The 20,148-nt window shown below is 35.4% G+C and overlaps 1 protein-coding gene across 3 annotated transcripts in view; it reads left to right on the top strand.

Moving 5' to 3' along the window:
- The window catches only part of LOC125651549 (Fanconi anemia group M protein-like), a 44,194-nt gene that overhangs the window by 10,855 nt on the left and 13,191 nt on the right, over positions 1-20,148 (top strand). For 2 of the 3 annotated variants that reach the window (XM_048880198.2, XM_048880199.2), the window contains 11 exons: positions 2,423-2,733; positions 5,572-5,690; positions 6,079-6,251; positions 9,910-9,987; positions 11,676-11,834; positions 15,085-15,216; positions 16,130-16,341; positions 16,974-17,068; positions 17,275-17,459; positions 18,013-18,219; positions 18,399-18,615. In XM_048880198.2, coding sequence (XP_048736155.2) covers positions 2,423-2,733; positions 5,572-5,690; positions 6,079-6,251; positions 9,910-9,987; positions 11,676-11,834; positions 15,085-15,216; positions 16,130-16,341; positions 16,974-17,068; positions 17,275-17,459; positions 18,013-18,219; positions 18,399-18,615 — 1,888 coding nt within the window. Of the gene's footprint in view, positions 1-2,422; positions 2,734-5,571; positions 5,691-6,078; positions 6,252-9,909; positions 9,988-11,675; positions 11,835-14,185; positions 14,319-15,084; positions 15,217-16,129; positions 16,342-16,973; positions 17,069-17,274; positions 17,460-18,012; positions 18,220-18,398; positions 18,616-20,148 lie in introns of those variants that run through there. The other variant, XM_048880200.2, reaches the window with a different exon arrangement.

Consider the following 20,148-nt stretch of genomic DNA (forward strand, 5'->3'; position numbering starts at 1 on the left):
CCTCGTATCACACCGCCAAAACACTCAATTAGTGTAGATTCAAGTGATTGTTGAGGTACGTGGCTGATAGGGGTCATATATTATCCTACTTTATAAGGTAAGATCATTTTAATTCTTAGTGAAAATATTGCAATACATACAGCGATTTTTTTCCTTATATAACTGGTACCGATAAACGGTACCATTCCCAATGATAAAAACCATTGATTTTTCCCAATTTTGAGACTAAAAATTCCCAATTTACTTGCTGAAAAATAGACCGCTGACATCATAATTTACTTAGTTTGAAATGTTGTACAAGTTAACTAAAATGTTCACTTCCAGTATTAAATCGAAAGTACAGATCATGGCAGTGTGCTACGACTATTCCTTATGGATCACAACAGCAAATATTACTGTAAAAAAGTTTTTAAAGGGATGACTACTTCTTGTTTTGTTCTCTTTTTTCTTTCTTTTAGTTGAAATCATTTGCCGATACATTGGTAGAAAATTCCCAATTTGTTCGATTTTGATGCTATTTTTCCCAATTGAATGGGTACCGGTACCAGTACCAGTGGGTAGAAAAAATCGCTGACATATCACTATATAGTTTAAAATATCGCAAAACGAAATTTCCCGATAATATCCAGCCCTAGTAATTTTCATTTTACCCCTTAATTTTGGGGTAAAAAACTGTAAAATTGATGTATTTCTGAACATTTTTAACTTCTCCTTGATAACTATCATTCCAATTCTTTTCAAATTTGGTATGAAGCATCTTTGGAACAAGCGGGACATAAATTGTAAATTTCAGGATTCCTGCACCCCTGGGGCCTGAGAGGTGGGGCAAAAACTGTCTAAAATTGACTATTTTTAAAAAATCTTCTCAATATTCGCACATTTGTAAAAACCTAAATGCATAGTGATGTAGAGCAGGAAAGCCTCTACCTAAATTGTAAATTGATGATCCCCGGGGTACGGGTTCTGACCCCAGGGCGGGGCCAAACTTAGTATATAGTGTTTATGTGTAAAACACTTAAATATCATCTTCTGTAGTGTTATTGATACGAAATTGAAACTAAATGGATATTTAGAAAGAGCAGGTAGTCCTTTACCAAAATTGTAAATTTGATGATCCACAGAATAGGGGTTCTGACCCCAGGGTGGGGCCAAACTTAGTACAGGATATATATATGTAAGTTTGCTTTACTGTATAAAATCTAAATGCATACTTAGGAATAGCAGAAAAGGATGTAGGAAAAATGGTCAATTTCACAACTCAGAGTTTTGACTGTAGGATGGGTCCAAATTAGTCATATCTTTTAATGTTTTAATGTTAATACACCTGTTGTATTATGTAAAGCTTTCATCAGTGTATGCACTTTTGATGGCATGGAAGTTTTAAGACCACATCATGTTTTATACTTTTGGTGAACATTAGAATTTAGCTTAGATATTCAGAAAAGGAAATTTTTCTAGATTTTTTTTTTTTTTAGAAAGTTTGTTAAAGTCATGACTCCTGGGGGTATGTTGGACCCACAATAGGGAATCAAAGTTGTCCATGCGAATATATAGGGAAAATCTTTAAAAATCTTCTTCTCAAGAACCACTGGGCCATAAAAGTGGAGATTTAAGTGAAAGCTTCCTGATATAGGGTAGATTCAATTTGTTCGGATCATGGCCCCTGAGGGTAGGATGGGGCCACATTAGGGGATCAAAGTTTTACTTGCTGATATATACATGTATGAAAATCTTCTCCAGAACCACTGGGCCAATTTCAATAAAACTTGATAAAAATCATCCTTAGGTAAAGGGGGTTCAAGTTTGTTCACATGAAGTGCCATGCCGCCTTCAAAGGGGAGATAATCACAGAATACAAAATATAGGGTGGGGTCATTTAAAAATCTTTTTCTCAAGAACCACTGGGCCAGAAAAACTGAAATTTACATGAAAGCTTTCTGACAAAGTGGAGATTCAAGTTTGTAAAAATCATGACCCATGGAGTTAGGATGGGGCCACAATAGGGGATCAAAGTTTTACATGCAAAAGGAATAAACTAAACAGCACAAGGCATCCTTAAATGAAATTTGTTAGTATGAAAGGTCATACCCATCTACAAGGGCATACTGTAATTAATGAATTTGTAGTCAAGTTTAATAATTAAGTTTGATAATTGATGAAATTTAGTCGTTACCTAAGTTTTTTCTGGACGAAGTTGCTTGCATAATGATAGTTTTGCTCAAGCTTGTTTATTGCTAGGAATTGCTGTTCAGGTGAGCAATGTGGCCCATGGGCCTCTTTTTTTTATGTGTGATCAGACATCATTGATTTTCAGTTTTGCCAAAACTTTTGGCACTTTTCAAACATTCTGTGACAATGAAAAAAATCTTTTGTTGGAAATAATCTTTATATAACTTGCAATATAATCTATTGAATTTTTAAGGCACTGAATGAATCTCTAGAAGAAAACGATTACCAACCTCAAGAAAATGATCCTTCAAAACAAGACAAAGATTTGTGCAACATCTCAATGGGAGCAGACATGCTCGCCTGTACACAGTCCCTGTCACAGATGGGGCAAACAGGATTTGATAAGGTGGCGGGAAAGCTGTGGATCTATCCTACAAACTACCCTGTCAGAGAGTACCAGCACAGCATTGTGCAACAGGCCCTCTTCAAGAACACTATGGTTACCCTCCCAACAGGACTGGGGAAAACTTTCATTGCATCTGTTGTCATGTTCAATTTTTACAGGTTAGTTTGCATAATTTTGAAAAAAGATCTTAGAATAAGTACTAAGTTTACCATTCATTTGCCCTAAAAATTCTGGTATCTTCAAACTTCATCAAACTGGCAAAACTAAAAGTCAAATATATATCTACGATCATTATAAAACTTAAAAGCATTATATTTTCTTATATGAAAGGTCAGAACTTCTTGAAGGAACTAACAGGAATACAGGAAAACTTATGCATGAAATGAGATTTTCTGATCAAAATTTGTGCATCGTCTTTCTGTTGTCTATAACCTTTTCACATTTTTGACTTCTTCTCAAGAACCACTAGACCCATTTTAATTAAACTTGGCACAACACATACAGAAAAGAAACAAATATTTAGGAAATAGTAGAAATAGCTTGGGATTGTTTTTAAAATCTTTTTCTCAAAAATTCATGGTCCAGAAAAACCATAAATTAATATATGTTCCAGTGTACTTTGGGATTGGGATTGAAATTTCTTATTCAGACTGGTAATAATTTTGATATCAAGTGGATAGAGTAATGGTATTTATCAACTTTGGAGCATATCCAATTAAAAAATGCAAAATGAAAGTAAAATAGATAATTGTGGTCCTACCTGTTTTAAAATTATCTTCCAATCAAATATATTTACATGTACAGTGAATATAGTCATTACATGGCAAATATGAAAATGAAATAGGCCTGTAAAATTCAGAGATAAATTTTTTGTCCTCAACTCAAGAACACTACATTCTCTCATATCTACGTATGTAAGATACAGATATTCTATGAAAGAAAGGTATGTAAGATATTTCTTTCATATCATGTGACGTTTATCTTACATATCCCGTGACGTCATAATCAATACACAACTAGCTTGCAACTTACCTCGCCTCGATTGACGAACACTAGCGTCTGCAAAGCTCTTGTACAAAAAATGACCGATTGTAATGTCCCTGATAATCTCCAGGTGTATGTGACCGGACACAAAAATACACATTCCTTGAACAATTACCGCACATTCAACAACAGTCACAAATTTCTCATACACCTTTGTCATCCTGTGCGTTATGCCAGTTCACAGAAACCCATCCCACACGGTCTATTACTTCTAGGCCTACCTCCACATTCACTCTGTCAACGTCTACTGTCCGTGTCTCAGGTGAAATAAGTGCCTTCAATGTCCATGCGACTCGAGTCCTTGCACGCGTGGCCTGGAAAACGAAAATCTAGCCATGCCCATATCCACCAACAAAAACCACTTGGAATCTCTCTTCACAAACTCGTCATTAAATAACTGCTCAATTAATATCAATAGCAATGCTTCTCTAAGAAAAAAACGTGCAGTTGTGGATTCATATTCTGATTAGATCTGTCAAAATGCCTCGCGCTGATGGACTGTTGAGTTGCGTCACGCATCACCCTGATTCTTGATTTATTCAAAGAGGAATAACTCTAATACAATTCACTTATACACTCGTCGGCCGATTTTTTGTCGGCAACATAGTTGCCAAAATGAGGGTCGTAGAATTCCATTCTGGTGTTATTTTTAATGTACAGCGAAAAATTAATTAATTGGAAAATTCTCAAAATGGCGTCGCTAGGCACAAGGAAAACGGAAAACTCTAGACATAAGAGAGAAAAATACACAGATTTTTTGCAACCCTCGGGTGGAATCACCTTATATTTCATGGCTACTCATAAGAGAGTCTTATATTCTTATGTAGTATAGATTCAAGTTTGTTCACACCTGGGCGCCAAGGGTCATTGTGGGGTCACAAGAGTTTTGAGTTTTTAGTTCACAATGAATTATGTTGATGATATATTCCATTGCAATCAATTTTCATCGATATTTATATATTTATGACGTTTGATTTTGGTTGTTTCTGTTTGTTTAGACCCATCAATGACCTCAGTCTTGCTGTTAAAGTTACATGATCAGTTTACATCACATGCAACATGGTCTGTCTGATATTTAAAAGGTCAGCATGATCGGAATAAATAAAATTACTGTGCGAGTTTTCAAAGCCTTGTAAAATCGTATGATCAAGAAACAATGTAGCTCACCTGAGCTTTATCCATTTTTTACTTCTTTACCAGAACCACTCCTTGAATTTCAACCAAACTTGCTGCAAAACTTCCTTTAGGTAAAGGGAATTCAGAATTGACAAAATGAAGGGTCACAAACTTTTCAAAGGGGGGATAATCAAGAAATAGTGAAAATATGTTGGCACCTTTTAAAAATCTTCACAGGAACCACTGGACCAGAAAAGATGAAACTTTTTTGAAAGCTTTATTAATGTGTGTATATTCAAATCATTGTCTCTAGGGGTAGGGTGGGACCACAATGATAGATATTATTATATATAGGAAAACATCTTTTAAAATTTTCTCAAGAACAGCAAAACCATGATTAGTCATGTTAGTATACAAACATCCTCAGGTAGTGTAGATATAAGTTTATTCAAAAGATGGGGTTAAGGATGGGGTTATAATAATGGTTTTACGTAAGAATGTATTTGAGAAATCTTTATTCTCAAGAGGAGTAGGGCCTGGATTAGTCATATCCTCAGGTAGTGCAGATTCTAGTTGTTTGTTGAATCATTGTCTGGAGAGGATGGAGCCACAGCAGGAATTCAACATTTTTCATAGGAATAATGGGAAAATTTCTTGAAAATCTTTTTCTCAGAATGCCCGATTAATATGTAAGAGCCCTCATGTGGTGTAAATTCACATTTGTTCACATCATGCATAGCTTGTTGGAGCGATTGTGATTTAATGTTTCACATTAGAAAATGCAACTGATCAAGTGAGTGATGTGACCCATAGGCCTCTCTTGAAATGTTTTGTAGATGGTACCCACAAGGGAAAGTTGTTTTCATGGCTCCAACAAAGCCTCTTGTTGCACAACAAATCGAAGCTTGTTACAACATAATGGGGATTCCCCAGGAACACACTGCAGAAATGACAGGTATGTCACAAATTTCAGATCTGGTTTGTTTTTATCCTTTCTTATGGTAGTCTTAACAATTGCCAGGCTGTATAAAAAGGAGTATATAGGTGTGAAATTACTTGGCATGAAAAATTTTGCTGTGTGACAAAAATTGATATATTTTATAGGTCAAGAAATGGGTGAATGTATTGAAAATGCATTGATTTTCCACAAATGAGCACTGTTAGATTAAGTAAACATCACTAGATGCAGTGCCTTCATATTCATTTCGTATGTTTCAAATGACTTAGAGAAATTATGAAAATCTTGTAAAGAAGTAACTAAAGCTTTATTTGAATAAACTTTCTTCATAGCATGAATGTCACTTGAATGTGCTTTCTCGGTTCAGATTTAACACTATATTTAGGTACCATGACCCCACAGAAGAGACAGCAAGCATGGAGGGAGAAGCGAGTTTTCTTCCTGACACCCCAAGTTTTGACCAATGACCTTTTGCGAGGGTCCTGCCCAGCCCTTCAGGTGAAGTGTGTGGTGGTGGATGAGGCCCACAAGGCCCTGGGGAACCATGCCTACTGCCAGGTTATGTGACTGTTCATGTTATACAAAGTATTGTGAAACATTTGGACACTATGAAAATTTCTTATGCTATTCACTGGTACATTTTTTTGGTTACTTTTAACAAGTATGAAAATCCAGGGGTTTATATTTATTGCATGTTGGTCTTTTAAAAGACCCCTGTCTCAATTAAAAATTGGCTGGATTTTCTGAAAATTTGTGTTAGGAATTCCTGAAATGTCAATTGACAATCTGGGGCTTTTCTTTTTAGCAAAGTCACAGTAATTAAAAATCAATATCCTCAAATTTGTGTCTCATAACTATATAGAGATTACACTGTCTTTGTAACTATACTTAGAACATGTAGAATGTATTATTGTTGTTTTAACAAAATGCCAGGGCCAATGTGGCTCAGGTGAGCAATGTGGCCCATGTGCCTCTTATTTTATTATAATCCCCACACTACATTTGGAAACAAATTGGTTTTACTCTGTTTTTCATTGTTATATTCCAAAACTACGTTTAGGAACATAGCAGTTTTATTTCAAGCCCTGTTTTACTGTGTTTCTCTATGTTTAACAGAAGACCCATTTGGGTTGTGGTAGACAGTAGTTAGGGAGTTTGCTTCACAACTGGGAGGCTCAGGTTCGATCCCAGCGCCTTGTCAAAACTTAAGACATACGATATAAGTAGTAACTGTTTTTATGCTCCCTGAAATTTTTTGGGGAGCCTATAGTCGCCGTCGTTTTTGTCCGTCCGTCTAAACTCATATTAAACCTTTCATCAGAAATTGATCACAAATGTTCCTTGAGACATGAACGTTTGCATGAAGGTCTCTCAAAATCATTTTGTAAAGGTCAAGGTCACTAAGAATAAATACCTTATATACAAAAAAACCCAACCTTGTTTCAATGATATTTTGACAGTTGTTGATCATTGTGCAAATAACTTTCAGACAAAGGTCATTCAAGGTCATTTTATAAAGGTCAAGGTCACTCAGAACATATACCTTACATATGAAGAAAAATCCCTCATTTCAAAAATTATTGATCATTGTGCAAGTCATTCATCATTGAAGTAGTTCACTGATTAAATGCAGTTCGGGGAGCATCCATCAGTTTTATTGATATTCCTGTTTCCCCAAGTGCCTGGCATTAGAAGTGAAAATCACAGATCTTTCAAATATGACCTTAAAAACAGAAGCCCCATGTCACATTAGGCATAGGCATGATAAAGAACTACCACTGCTACAGCCTTTAGTGCCATGCATAGGTCAGAATTTGTGGCACTTCACATACAGCTGCAGACATCTCTCAAGACATGATTTTTCTCCACTTTCCAGACTAGAAAAATCCATTCTCTATTTAACAATTCCACTTCTGGAAATTTCTAGGTTCAATAAATTTCACGTTTACGAATCTTGTTTTCCTTAATATCCGGTTTTGACTTTGAATTTTACATAGCAGTCAGTATTTCCTCATTGTATTCTTCTTGTTGATTGGTTGAATCTGATATCATCCAATCAGCAGACTGTACACTGATTGTAAACTCATGGGCCTTACAAAAATGTCCACAAAAGTAGTACAAAGAGTTGATAGCAATGTTTAAGGGCATTGACAAGGTCCAGCTTTTGAAGAACCTTTTAGTCAAGTGTTGGTAGATTGTGTAGGACCTTTAACTAAGGCTAGGTTAGGGAACCAATACTTACTTACTATTATTGGCATTTTTATAAAGCTTAAAACCTCAAAATTGGTTCACAGAATTCATTTTCTTAAAAAGCTTCTTGAAAGTCAAAATATCTATTTTCAGCCCAGGCCAGACCAAATTCCCCTTCCTCTTTTTCTACCTTTCTACAGAATCATGTCTGATCTCTGCATGAGTGAAAACCCCTCAAATAAGATGTAAAAACTTAGGGGCGGGGCAAAAACTAGAGCAAGAAAGCATCTACCAAAATTGTGAATTTCATGATCCCCTGGGATGCAGCTTCTGACTCTTGGACAGTACCAAACTTGGTATATAGTGTTTATGTGTAAAACATATAAATATCATCATCTTTAATGCTATTGATACTAAATGGATATTTAGAAAGAGGAAGTAGCCCTTTACCAAAATTATAGATTTCATAATCCCAGGGGTAGGGGATTTGGTACCAAGGTGGGGCCAAAATTGTCGACAAAGTGAGTAAATGTCTTTACCATTTGAAAATTTGCTGATATTATATAAAAATCAAATGCATATGTAGGAAAAGCAGAAAGGAATGTACCAAATTTGTGAATTTCACAATGGTTAGAGGTTCCAAGTCAAGGACTGGATCAATATGATCATATTCTCTTAATGTCCCTTACATTTAATAAACTTCTGTCAGTTTACTGACACTAGATACAAGTAAATTACATGACGAGCAGAACAGGCTTCACCATCAAAATGCTTTGTAATGATGTATTAACCTCAAGAGGAATATTATTGTTATTTCTTTGTGGGTCGGTTTGTCCCACAGCTGTTGTCCCACTTGGTTTTCAACATTTCTGTGGTATCTATTATGAACTCATGTTCAATTGAGTTGACTTTGACACTGAAATACTATTGACCTTTCACTTATTGTTCGGTCAATATCATTTCTGTGTTTGAGGTCAATATTACTGAACATTGGTCACTATTTCAACATATTGACACCCAAATAAACCCATATTTGTATAATATTAGTAGAGGTGGATTCAGTTAAGCATGTGTTATCAATATGAAACATAAAGGATTAGAGAAATACACCATTGTAATCTTGTACTGCTACCATACACTTTCATTTCTCTGGAAGTATATAAACAAACATTCATTGCATTTTATTGTAATTGTATCACATTAGTGCATCAATGATCAAAATTTAAATTATGATGACTTTGATAATGAAAGGAATCTGATACTTGTACGTATTTTGTATTTATGCTCTGGAATAGGAACATGTTTTTCTTGCTTTCATCATATGCCAGGAAAAAAAGGAGCTCTAATAAATATGACATTATATTAAAACCAACAAAAATCTACTCATAAATTTGTTTACCAGAGTGTGTCAATTTGATGGTTTTTTTTTTAAAATTTGAAATTCAGAAATATAGAATGAAACTCTGCTTTTAGATAAATAGTTGAGACTGTTTTAAGCTGATTGAATATAAATTTGAACCTTCATACCTTGTTAGGAGCAGCACCATGATCTAAGATATCTGTCCTATGACATGATCAATGATCTTTGGTCATTTTGTTATTTCATATACTAAGACTCGTCTTGATTGATATAGACAAAATTACTGACCAGCATACACATGCACTTGATTTTTATTGGATAATGCTTTAATAGCTCTCTTATAGAGGAAGAAAATTGGGTTAGATTCATACTACATGTATTGATATGTGATATAAATGTCTCCTGAATGGTTCTGTTGGAATTTCTTTTATAAAAGCCACCATATGGTAGATTGGGGACAGTTGGGGGACATCTGTATTGTATGTATCCCCATTACAATTAAGACTAGTTTTTGCTGTGCATGAAAAACAGCTGTTTTTGTAGAAAATAGCATAATAATTTTAAAAGAATTCTGCAGTATTAAAAGGCATCACACAGTTCATTTATATGCAAATAGATGCACTATTGTAAAATGTTTTAAAACTTTCACTAATTTACAATTTTTAGGTTGTTCGTGAATTGGTGAATTATTCGACTGAATTCCGTGTGCTGGCATTGAGTGCTACTCCTGGGTCTGATATCAAGGTGTGAATTGAAACACTGGTAATTTTACATCCTGAATCTGGCAACTTTACATCCTAAATTTGGCAATCAATAAAAGTGATTCCAAAAGTAGAATTTCCATTTGCTGCTCAGATCTAAGAATAAATCCCAGATGTGATCTTCTAACAGATGTTCAACAAAACCCAGGAAATATCATCAAACATATTCATTTATTTGTCGTTGTGCCTGTCTATAAGAGAAGTAATGAAATTCTATTGTTCCTTTTCCTCTTGGTTGTTTTAAACCTTGAAATTATTTTGTCTTCCAAGTTGATGCATAAACACAGGACATGAACGCTTTTCAGTTTCCATAAATTCACATTCCAACATATAACATGGACATGACACGCACAAGACATCACAGCACACAATAGGAATAAATGTTCATTCTGGTGACTCCACATCCAATAGTCCCACTGGGCCTCCATGCATATTATGTCAGTGTCCCTTAACTGTCCTGAATATGGCTATTAGTGGCCACCATACATGCATCTGTCCTGTCAGAAATCTAAACTCCACCGTCCTCTGGTACATATCATGTAATTTAAATAGCATACAAACAGTACAAACATCTCTATAATTCCAACCATTTTCAATTCAACATATCTACAAACATGAAAAAGACGAAAGAAAAAAAACAACCCAGAGAACACCAACAGCTTACTTCAAGTGGAGCTGAGGATGATAAAATTATTATTGTAATTTAATGTAATCTTCATAAATTGTAGAAAATGATGTTCACTGCTCCAGTAATAAACTTAGTCTTAAATGTAAACTTATTGAAGATAGATCCCCAGAAAAATCTTCTTCCATTAGAATTAATTCGAAGCTATGATCCCCCCCCCCCCTCTTTTAAAGCAAGGTTTAGAAAAAATGCCAAAAGAAAGTTGTAGTGAACAAATTAAATGAAGAAAAGTGTGAAAAAATGAAATTGAAAAAAAAGGAGAATGTTTGTCATCAGAATTTTTTTAGGGCAATGGAATGGTCTACAAATGTAATTATGATTGGATGTTATCAGTATATCCACTTGCACGCTTCATTCACAAACACTTGTTTGATGAGCTAGTATGTTGTGAGTGGATGCAACATATTTATTGTAATTTATTTTCATTATGATTTACCTAGACAGTACACTTTTACTTAATTTGTTCACCGTTTGGTATTGCATATCACTTGAAGTGGCTCTGAATGAACTGTTATCTTGTTCACCTTTACTATCTCCTGATGTAGAATCATAGATATACCATGCATTCGCGTCGTAGACAGGTTCAAACTGATATCCTTGTACAACTCATCCATTTGTAAAAAAAAAACCAAACAAAATATACACGCTCATCTACACTATGTTTTGTTTTACAACTTGAAAGTGGGCACTTGTAACGCCACAAAATTGAGAAGTCAAGAATCATAATCTGGAAGCGATTTTCTTTCACTAGGAGTTGTGTGCTTTGATTTCTTAATGTTAATATTGTCAAGTAATGGTTTTCAATGAAGAGTCTGGGTTACAAGGTTGATAATCACTGGGGGAGGGGGGGGGGGGTACTACTTCTACAGTCTGTCTCCTATGACATTTAAAATGCTTCTCTTCAATGAAGTTGAATAATTTTTAGCATTATAGATCTATATATCTGACTAATATTTCAGTTTCAAATCAGCTGGCTTTGTTTGTAGGCAGTGCAACAGGTGCTCTCTAATTTGCTGATCTCGCACATTGAGCTAAGAACGGAAGAGTCAAAGGACATCAAACAGTACTCATTTGATCGCCAGGTGGATAAAATCATTGTACCAGACAGCAAAGAAATAGCCGCAGTCAAAGATAGATACGTGAAGGTCAGCTCTTGAGTTTTTTCAATCATAAATGAATTTAAGGCAAAGAAATTATACAAAGGAAAGAAGTAGGTACAGTTTCTACAGTCATCTGGCCCAAAATATTGATGATTTCACTTGGAGCTCAAATCCTGGCATTCAATTAAGGAATAGTTTAGCAAACCCAAAATTCACTCAGTTTGATCAGCAAAATGATTTGTGTCATATGACGAGAGCTTGAAGTTGGCATAAAATTGCAAAAATGCCATTTTCAATGAAAATATCCACAAATTCAGGTGGTTTTCCTTTTAGAAAACATACAGCGCATGCGTCGAGCAAATTCATATTGAAGCATGTTTTTCATCTCAAAATAATACACAATATATATCATTTTCATTTTGCTCGACAAATGCGTACATCTTTTCCTGAGCAATAATTTGTATGACATTTGACAGTTTTCAGGCTTATTTTGAGAAAAAGGGGGGAAATGTCTTATTCATGATGTCATTATGCTATCCATTTAGGACTATCATTCTGATTTTGTTGACATAGTATACCTGGCATTTATTTTACTTTCTTAAAATGCTGATTAAGGTTAATTCCAAACACGTTTTGTAGAGAGAAATTTTTTGGGCCTTTTTATGTATACAACCGTACCTTGTTCTTTGGAAGACTTGGAACACCAATGAAATTAACATTTGATGTAAGGTCAAATTATTATTTTAAACCTAAGGCTAACTCTGATCATCTCTGTATTGAAAGTTTATAATATGTACACATATGTACATGCATTCCCTTTTAAAAACTAATAATTTGGAAAGGATCGTCATTTCTAGACTGTAGTACACCTACCAGTATATTAAATTTGTACTCCATAACCTTTTGCAGTGTATATACAAACACACATACAACAATGGGGGGGGGGGGGGGGGGGGGGTATACTTGAATGAGGTTGATTGTGGTGTTAAAAGGTCTAAGGTCAAGCAAAATTGACACTGGCATAGGAAAATGGTCTTTTCGGCCTTGAATGATTTCTTTTTTAGCTCACCTGAGCTGAAAGCTTAAGTGAGCTTTTCTGATCGCCTGTCGTCTGTCTGTCTGTAAACTTTTTACATTTTTGACTTCTTCTCCAGAACCACTGGGCCAATTTCAACCAAACTTGGCAAAGGCATTCTTGGGTAAAGGGCTTTCAAGTTTTTGAAATGAAGGGTCATGTCCCCTTCAAAGGGGAGATAATCACAAAAATATAAAAATTGGGTGGGGTCCTTTAAAAATCTTCTCAAGAACCACTGGGCCAGAAGAGCTGAAATTTATATGAAAGCTTCCTGACATAGTGCAGATTCAAGTTTGTTAAAATCATGGCCCCCGGAGGTTGGATAGGACCACAATAGGGAATCAAAGTTTTATATGCAAATATATAGGAAAAATCTTTAAAATCTTCTTCTAAAGAACGACTGAGCCAGGAAAGTACAAATTTTCATGACAGCTTCCTCACATGATGCAAATTCAAGTTCGTTAAAATCATGACCTCCAGGGGTAGGATGGGGCCACAATAGGGAATCAAAGTTTTACATACAAATATAAAGGGAAAATCTTTTCAAATCTTCTCAAGAACCAATGGGCCAGAAAAGTTAACATTTACATGAAAGCTTCCTGACATAGTGCAGATTCAAGTTTTTTATGCCCTTGAGATCGAAGGGCATATTGTTTTTTGCCCTGTCTGTCATTCTGTCTGAAACTCTAACCTTGCTATAACTTTTGAACAGTAAGTGCTAGAGCTTTGATATTTCACATGAGTATTCCTTGTGACAAGGCCTTTCTGTGGGTACCAACATTTTTGCCCCTGTGATGTTGACCTTGGAGTTTGACCTACTTTTAAAAATGTTGACATTGGTCATTACTTCTAAATGGTAAATATTAGAGCTTTCATATTGCACATGAGCATTTCTTGTGACATGATCTTTCTACTGGTACCAAGCTATTGTTCCTTGTGACCTTGGCCATATTTGGAATTGGCCATTACCAGGGGCATTTGTTTTTCTCAAACACATCTTGTTAAAATCATGGCCCTAGGGGTAGGGTGGGGCCACAATAGGGGATCAAAGTTTTACATAGAAATATATAGAGAAAATCTTTAAAAATCTTCTCAAGAACCATTGGGCCAGAGAATTTTACATTTGCATGAAAGCTTCCTGTCATTGTGCAGATTCAATGAGGCCCTTATACCAGCTATCAGAAAAAGAGACACAATGGTACTATGAGGAAAGCATGAAGGCAAATTCGAGGAGTGTTATAGATCCACTGTTACGCAACTATGAAGTAGATGATGATGTCACATTGTCCTTCATTGACTACATTATCGTGGGTCATTGATGCATGTCTGCTATAAAGTGATCAATCAGTCAGCGATGTGTCAAAATCATTAAGTCAAGCAGAAATAAATTACAGCCAGATAGAGAAGGAACTCCTGGCAGTCGTGTTTAGATGTTTCAAGTACCACTAATGTAGGTAGGGAAAACACATTAACTATAAAATTGAATACACGAGTGGTCTATTGATCAAGTTTTAACATGTATTCCAGCATTATGAAAATAAAAGAGAGTAATTTTATTTTGTGCATGGTGCTTCCTGCGAAATTACATGATAATAATTTGAATATTCTTGAAGTTCTTGAATTAATGCGCTAAACTTGGTAAAATGTGAGAAAAATAATCCTTCATTATTTACTTGTTTGGGATAGGGAAATTTCACCTCTGGAACAAGATTCGCTGTAACTGCGAATCTTGTTCCCTTGGTGGAATTTCCCTATCCCACACTCGTACTATTGAAGGATTCTATTGTTCTCTCTTCACTTCAAATCACTAAACTTCACATACAGACTCACCATGGGATGATAAATTCTTCTATTGATTTAGAGGTCAAAAGTCAAGCAAATGGTCAGTCCTCTGGGGTACCGGCAAGGGTAAAGCCAATATTGCAATATTTGTTGTGCTCTTGGCAGGAGTATATCAGTTCAACTGGGTCACACAGGGCTGTTGTTCATTTCAGGTGTCAGTTAGACTCTGAGATAGGAAAATGGTCTCTGGGTCACAGTGATTTCCCCATTAAACTGAGTTCACAATACATAACTGAAAGAAGCGTAAAACGCCTTTCACCTTACACTACTCTGATCTTTGCCTCATATCATTTGTGCTCTCAACAGGAATATATCAGTCCAACTGGGTCAGTTCTACTTCTAGTTAAAGATCGTTTACTTTGATTATTAAAATTTTAGATTATGGAAGTGATCATTGGAAAATTAAAGAAGTGTGGTGTAATCTACAACCGAGAAGCCACCAGTTTTTCCAAGTTCCTGTTGCTGAAGTCCAGAGAAGCGTTCCGTCAGAACCCGCCCCACAGACTAAGTGTAAGTTCTCCTTCATATAGTGTAGAAATTATCAGAGACAGGACACCTGAACAATTGCTGTAGCATACTTTAATGTCATAAATGTGTGATGAAAATGTTTATTTGCTCCACTGCCTTTCACTCTTAAAGTCAACTATATTTACATCTGTAGCGAAATGCAACTTATTCCCCCTCATATTGAAATTCCCCCTCATTGAAATAAGTTATTTTGAAATATTATTGAATTTGAAATAAAGATAAATCCCCAATAAAATTTTCTCTTTTACTTTGCAATAAAATGTTGTTTGATGTGAAATTGCTTATATTGAAATAACTTATGATAATTTAAAGTTTAATGAGCATTCTTCATAATGTTTATATTGAAGTACTCCACATTGATCATCATCATTCATGGTCAATGAATCTGTAATCATGCAGGTATATAAATGTATCAAAATTAGTTTTCTACCTCAGACATTTTCATTGCATGCTTTTGTGATAACAATTTCATTCAAGAAGGGTTCTTGCTTTTTAATAATCATTGTCTGATCTTGGCTTCAACATGGTGGCAGGAAAACATGCCTTGATTACGAAAATACTCCCATTATTTTGAATGGGTCTCTGTACTTATACATATATGTAATTTGGACTTTATTTTCACTTCATTTTATATCTAAAAAATGATCAATCTGTTATTAAATAATTTGAAACAGGTTTGCATAGTTGTTTATCAAATCAGGATCAAAATCAGAAATTCATTTTTCCAAAATTGATGAAATGAAAGAAATCGACTATGTTTAATTTGATCTTCAAATTGAAAATAATCAGGTGGTAACTGAATTACAACATGTGGGAAATTCCTCCCCTTTGAAATACACCCCCCACCCCCCAAAAAACTGATCTAGAGAATAGACATTTGCTCTTTATTTTACAGAAGACACAATATGGTATGGTGGAGGGGGATTTCGCATTAGCAATTTCTCTTTATCATGGATATGAATTGGTCCACTTACACGGATTACGTTCATTGTACAATTTCCTTGATGGGGTCATCAGTGGGAATAAAGGTCATGGTCGCACAAGAACAGAACTCCTGAAGATTCCAGATTTTTGTGATTTGATGAATATGCTGCAGGAAAAGTTTGGGTAAGTGTGGTACTGAGATGTAAATAATGGACACCAGTTTTGTTGATTATGCAACAAGTTGTTGGGTACAGGTATTATAATATGTCTGTCTGAAGATGGAACATATGATGTGATATTCATGTCTTTTTCATGTCCGGCTCATAACTTTAAAAATACTACAAGTCTTACAATCATCAAACTTTGTCAGCTGATGCATAACAGGTAAAAGGTGTGTTGCACTTTAAGGTAGCTCACTACACCGGAATTTTATTTAATGGCTCGTTATTCAATTTTAATTTATTTATTGACATCACCATGTTGGCATAGAGTCAAAGTAACAAAACAAATGACAGATAACAAAAAGAAAAGAAGAGAAAAAAAAATTATGACATTATGACAAGTTATGAGTTCCCTACCGGTTTGTAAACCAAGCAAAATAATTTATGTGTATGGGGCACCCTACACTGCAGTGTGTGCCCATTTTGATACCAGCAGACTTTTAATGGTATTTACTGTGTAGTAACTTGACTAGTCAATCTTATGTTAATAACAAAATTTACAAAAAAGGGTTTTTTTTTAATATAAATGCAATACAGTCTTGTCGTATGTATGGTGCAGGCTATATTAAATGACAAAAATTTATCACTGTTTAGGAAAGGATTTTCAAGCAGTCAGTCTTTTACAGTAGGACATCCTAAATTAGCAAAACTGGACGAAGTTGTATTGAACCATTTCAAGTCCATTGAAGGTGAGTTAAATGAAGATTCAATTGCTTAACAGTTATTATAAAAGACCACACAGAAGAGTGTCACAATCATTGGGACTGAATAGAAGAAAAGTATGGTAATAATAATATAATATGATATGATATAATATGGCATGTCTTATATGATCATCACATGATGTTTTTGATATACATGTATATATAATGTTTTTGGGATGTTTTTTTAACAGACTGCAATAATGGACAGACAGAAGTGACCACAAGAATCATGATTTTCTCACAGTATAGAGACAGTGTAGAAGAAATCACCAACATGCTGAAGCAGCATGAACCTCGGGTCAAGGCAATGAGTTTTATAGGTCAGTCATCTGCTGGCAAGGGCATGAAAGGTTTCACCCAAAAGGAGCAACTCAAGGTAGGATAATAGCTCAAAGTCATATACCTGCCAATTACAAAAATTGTGCATGTGGGAGACCTTCCTCCTGGACAGAACAGCAGGAATGGGGTGGGTGGGTGGGGGGTTGTATGACAAGTTGACTGCATTTTCTGGGTGTACGCACACTTTTTCATGTAACATTTTGTTTATGAATTCTTCTCGATATCTTTATTGTATTCCAAGTAAGCTATTTTGGGAACAAATTACTGTTATTGGGATGCCTATTATTCAGGAAAGTGTTAATGCTAGAACCTGAATTTCTGCAGGTTCCTGATAGGAACCAATTTTAAAATCCATGAGCCCCTTAACCTTATTATCTCTGTCATCTGGGTTATAAACTATCAAAGGAAATCTCTACATTAAGTATAAAGAAGTATACTGGTGAAGTATATTATAACATCGATGATTTCCACACATTTATTTGAGGCTGGGAACAAAGTATTTTTAAGTGAAATACGGGATGATTATGACACAATATATTTGATTTTTAATATTTTCTTTTACTGTAAACAAATGTAAATTCTCAAAATAGGTGATGAAGAAGTTTCGTGAGGGTCGCTACAATACCTTGGTGGCCACATGTGTTGGAGAGGAGGGGCTCGATATTGGGGAGGTGGATCTAATAATTTGTTATGATGCCAGTAAAAGCCCTATCAGGCTGGTCCAGAGAATGGGGCGAACTGGCAGGAAAAGACAGGGTCGAATCGTAATGCTGATCTCACAAGGCAAAGAGGAACAGGTAAGGAATGGAAGTAAATGAAACTGAATGCAGTAAGGTTGATGGTGGTGATGCGCTGTAGGTATTTGGTTTGACTGGAGGAGAGGATAAACTCATGCTGTGAACTATTGTTTTTCTTTAGCTAAAAGCACATGACACATGTCCCAAATAAAATTCAGCTAAAATACTGCTCTTTTCAGATATACAATCAAGGAGTTTATTCTAAGAAGAGCATTCACAAGGCTATCTTGAATAGTGCCAAGACTTTACAGTTTTACCAGAGTAATCCAAGGATGATTCCTGAGGGGCTGGACCCCAGGTGTCACAAAATGTTTATCACAGTGAAGCTGGCCTATAAACCAAGCAAGGAAATCATACTTGACTCACAGATAGCACCAAAGTCTGCAAAGTCCAAAAGTAGGACCAAAATTATATTGCAAAGATATTGATATTTCTCTCCCCAGGTTTTTTCATAATGAAGACATTTTTGTTTTATCTGGTATTAGGAGTTTGAATTTGAGTAAAAGGAGTTGGGACAATTAGATAGCAATTTTGCCTAAAATATTCAATCTTCAGATCATGATGAAATAGCTTTGCAAATCCTACGACCAGATCAGTAGGAATATGATGTCATGAAACTGACGAAAGTTCATACTGCCATTATTTTGTTTAAAATTGGGTAATTTGATGTCATTCTTAGCTCGCCGGGATGAATGTCTGGAGAGCTATTGTCAATACTGGTGTCGGCGACAGTGTCATTGTCACACTTAACAGGAAACACTTTAACTTGGGCTATATCTTTTGAACCAAGGGGGATAGGGCTTTGATATTTCACATATACATGTAGATTCCTCATGGCCAGGGTTTTCATTTGGTACCAAGACTTTTGACCTTGGACTTTATCCCACTTTAGCTATATCTATGATAGTAAAGGGGATAGGGCTTTGATATTTCACATAGAGATTCCTCATGACCAGATCTCTCATTTGGTATGAAGACTTTTGACCTAGTGATCTTAGTTTTGATCTACATTTCAAAAACTTCAACTTTGGTTATATCTTTTGAATCAAGAGGAATAGGGTAAGTAGTCACACCTCCCAGCAAGCTATGTTGTCTACTGAAGCTATGTTGTCTACTGACAACTCTTGTCTCATGATTAATATGTGAGCACAACAATAAAAACAAATTGCAATAGGGGAGTAGTAATTTTAAAATGAGTAATGGTTCATCTTGTTAATTGAATGTTGTTAAAAAAAGGGTGTCTAAAGACTGGCAAAAAAATTGCGCTTACAAAATCCAGTCTTTGCATGACTTCTTCATTGCTTATTTTTGAGGAACAATCAAATCATTGTCAGGGGAGAAGACATGGGGAAACTGTTGCTCTCAGCCTTTGGCCTTGGTCAACAGTTTCCCAGGTCTTTTTCCCTACAGTTTGACTGTTCTCCAAGAAGTCATTCAATAAGATTATTATTACCTAACCTGCTATATGATTCTTTAATTCAGTAATAACAAAAACTTGCAAATAATCAGCATTTCTATTTATGTAATTTTGTAACAATGTCAAAGCATTTCATTACCCCTCCCCGTAAAAAAGAGGAGGCATACTGTTTTGTACTTGTCAGTTGGTCTGTAGACCAAGTCTTGTTTGCTCAATATCTAAAGAATCCTTTGCTTGACAGTCATCAAACTTGGTACAGTGGTTGCCCCTAGAAATTAGATGACCCCAATTGACATTCAGGTCACAAGGTCAAGGGTCAGTGTTGGTCTGTAGACCAAGTCTTGTTTGCCCAATATCTAAAAAAACTGTTTGCTTGATAGTTACCAAACTTGGTACAGTGTTTAACCCCTAGAGAGTAGATGACCCCTATTGGTTTTCAGATCACAAAGTCAAGAAGTCACAATTCAAATGACTGGTTATTTGCAAATGTCTGCTCAGTATCTTGAGAGATG

Source organism: Ostrea edulis, chromosome 5 (assembly GCF_947568905.1).
Source record: "Ostrea edulis chromosome 5, xbOstEdul1.1, whole genome shotgun sequence".
NCBI classification, from domain to species: Eukaryota; Metazoa; Mollusca; class Bivalvia; order Ostreida; family Ostreidae; genus Ostrea; species Ostrea edulis.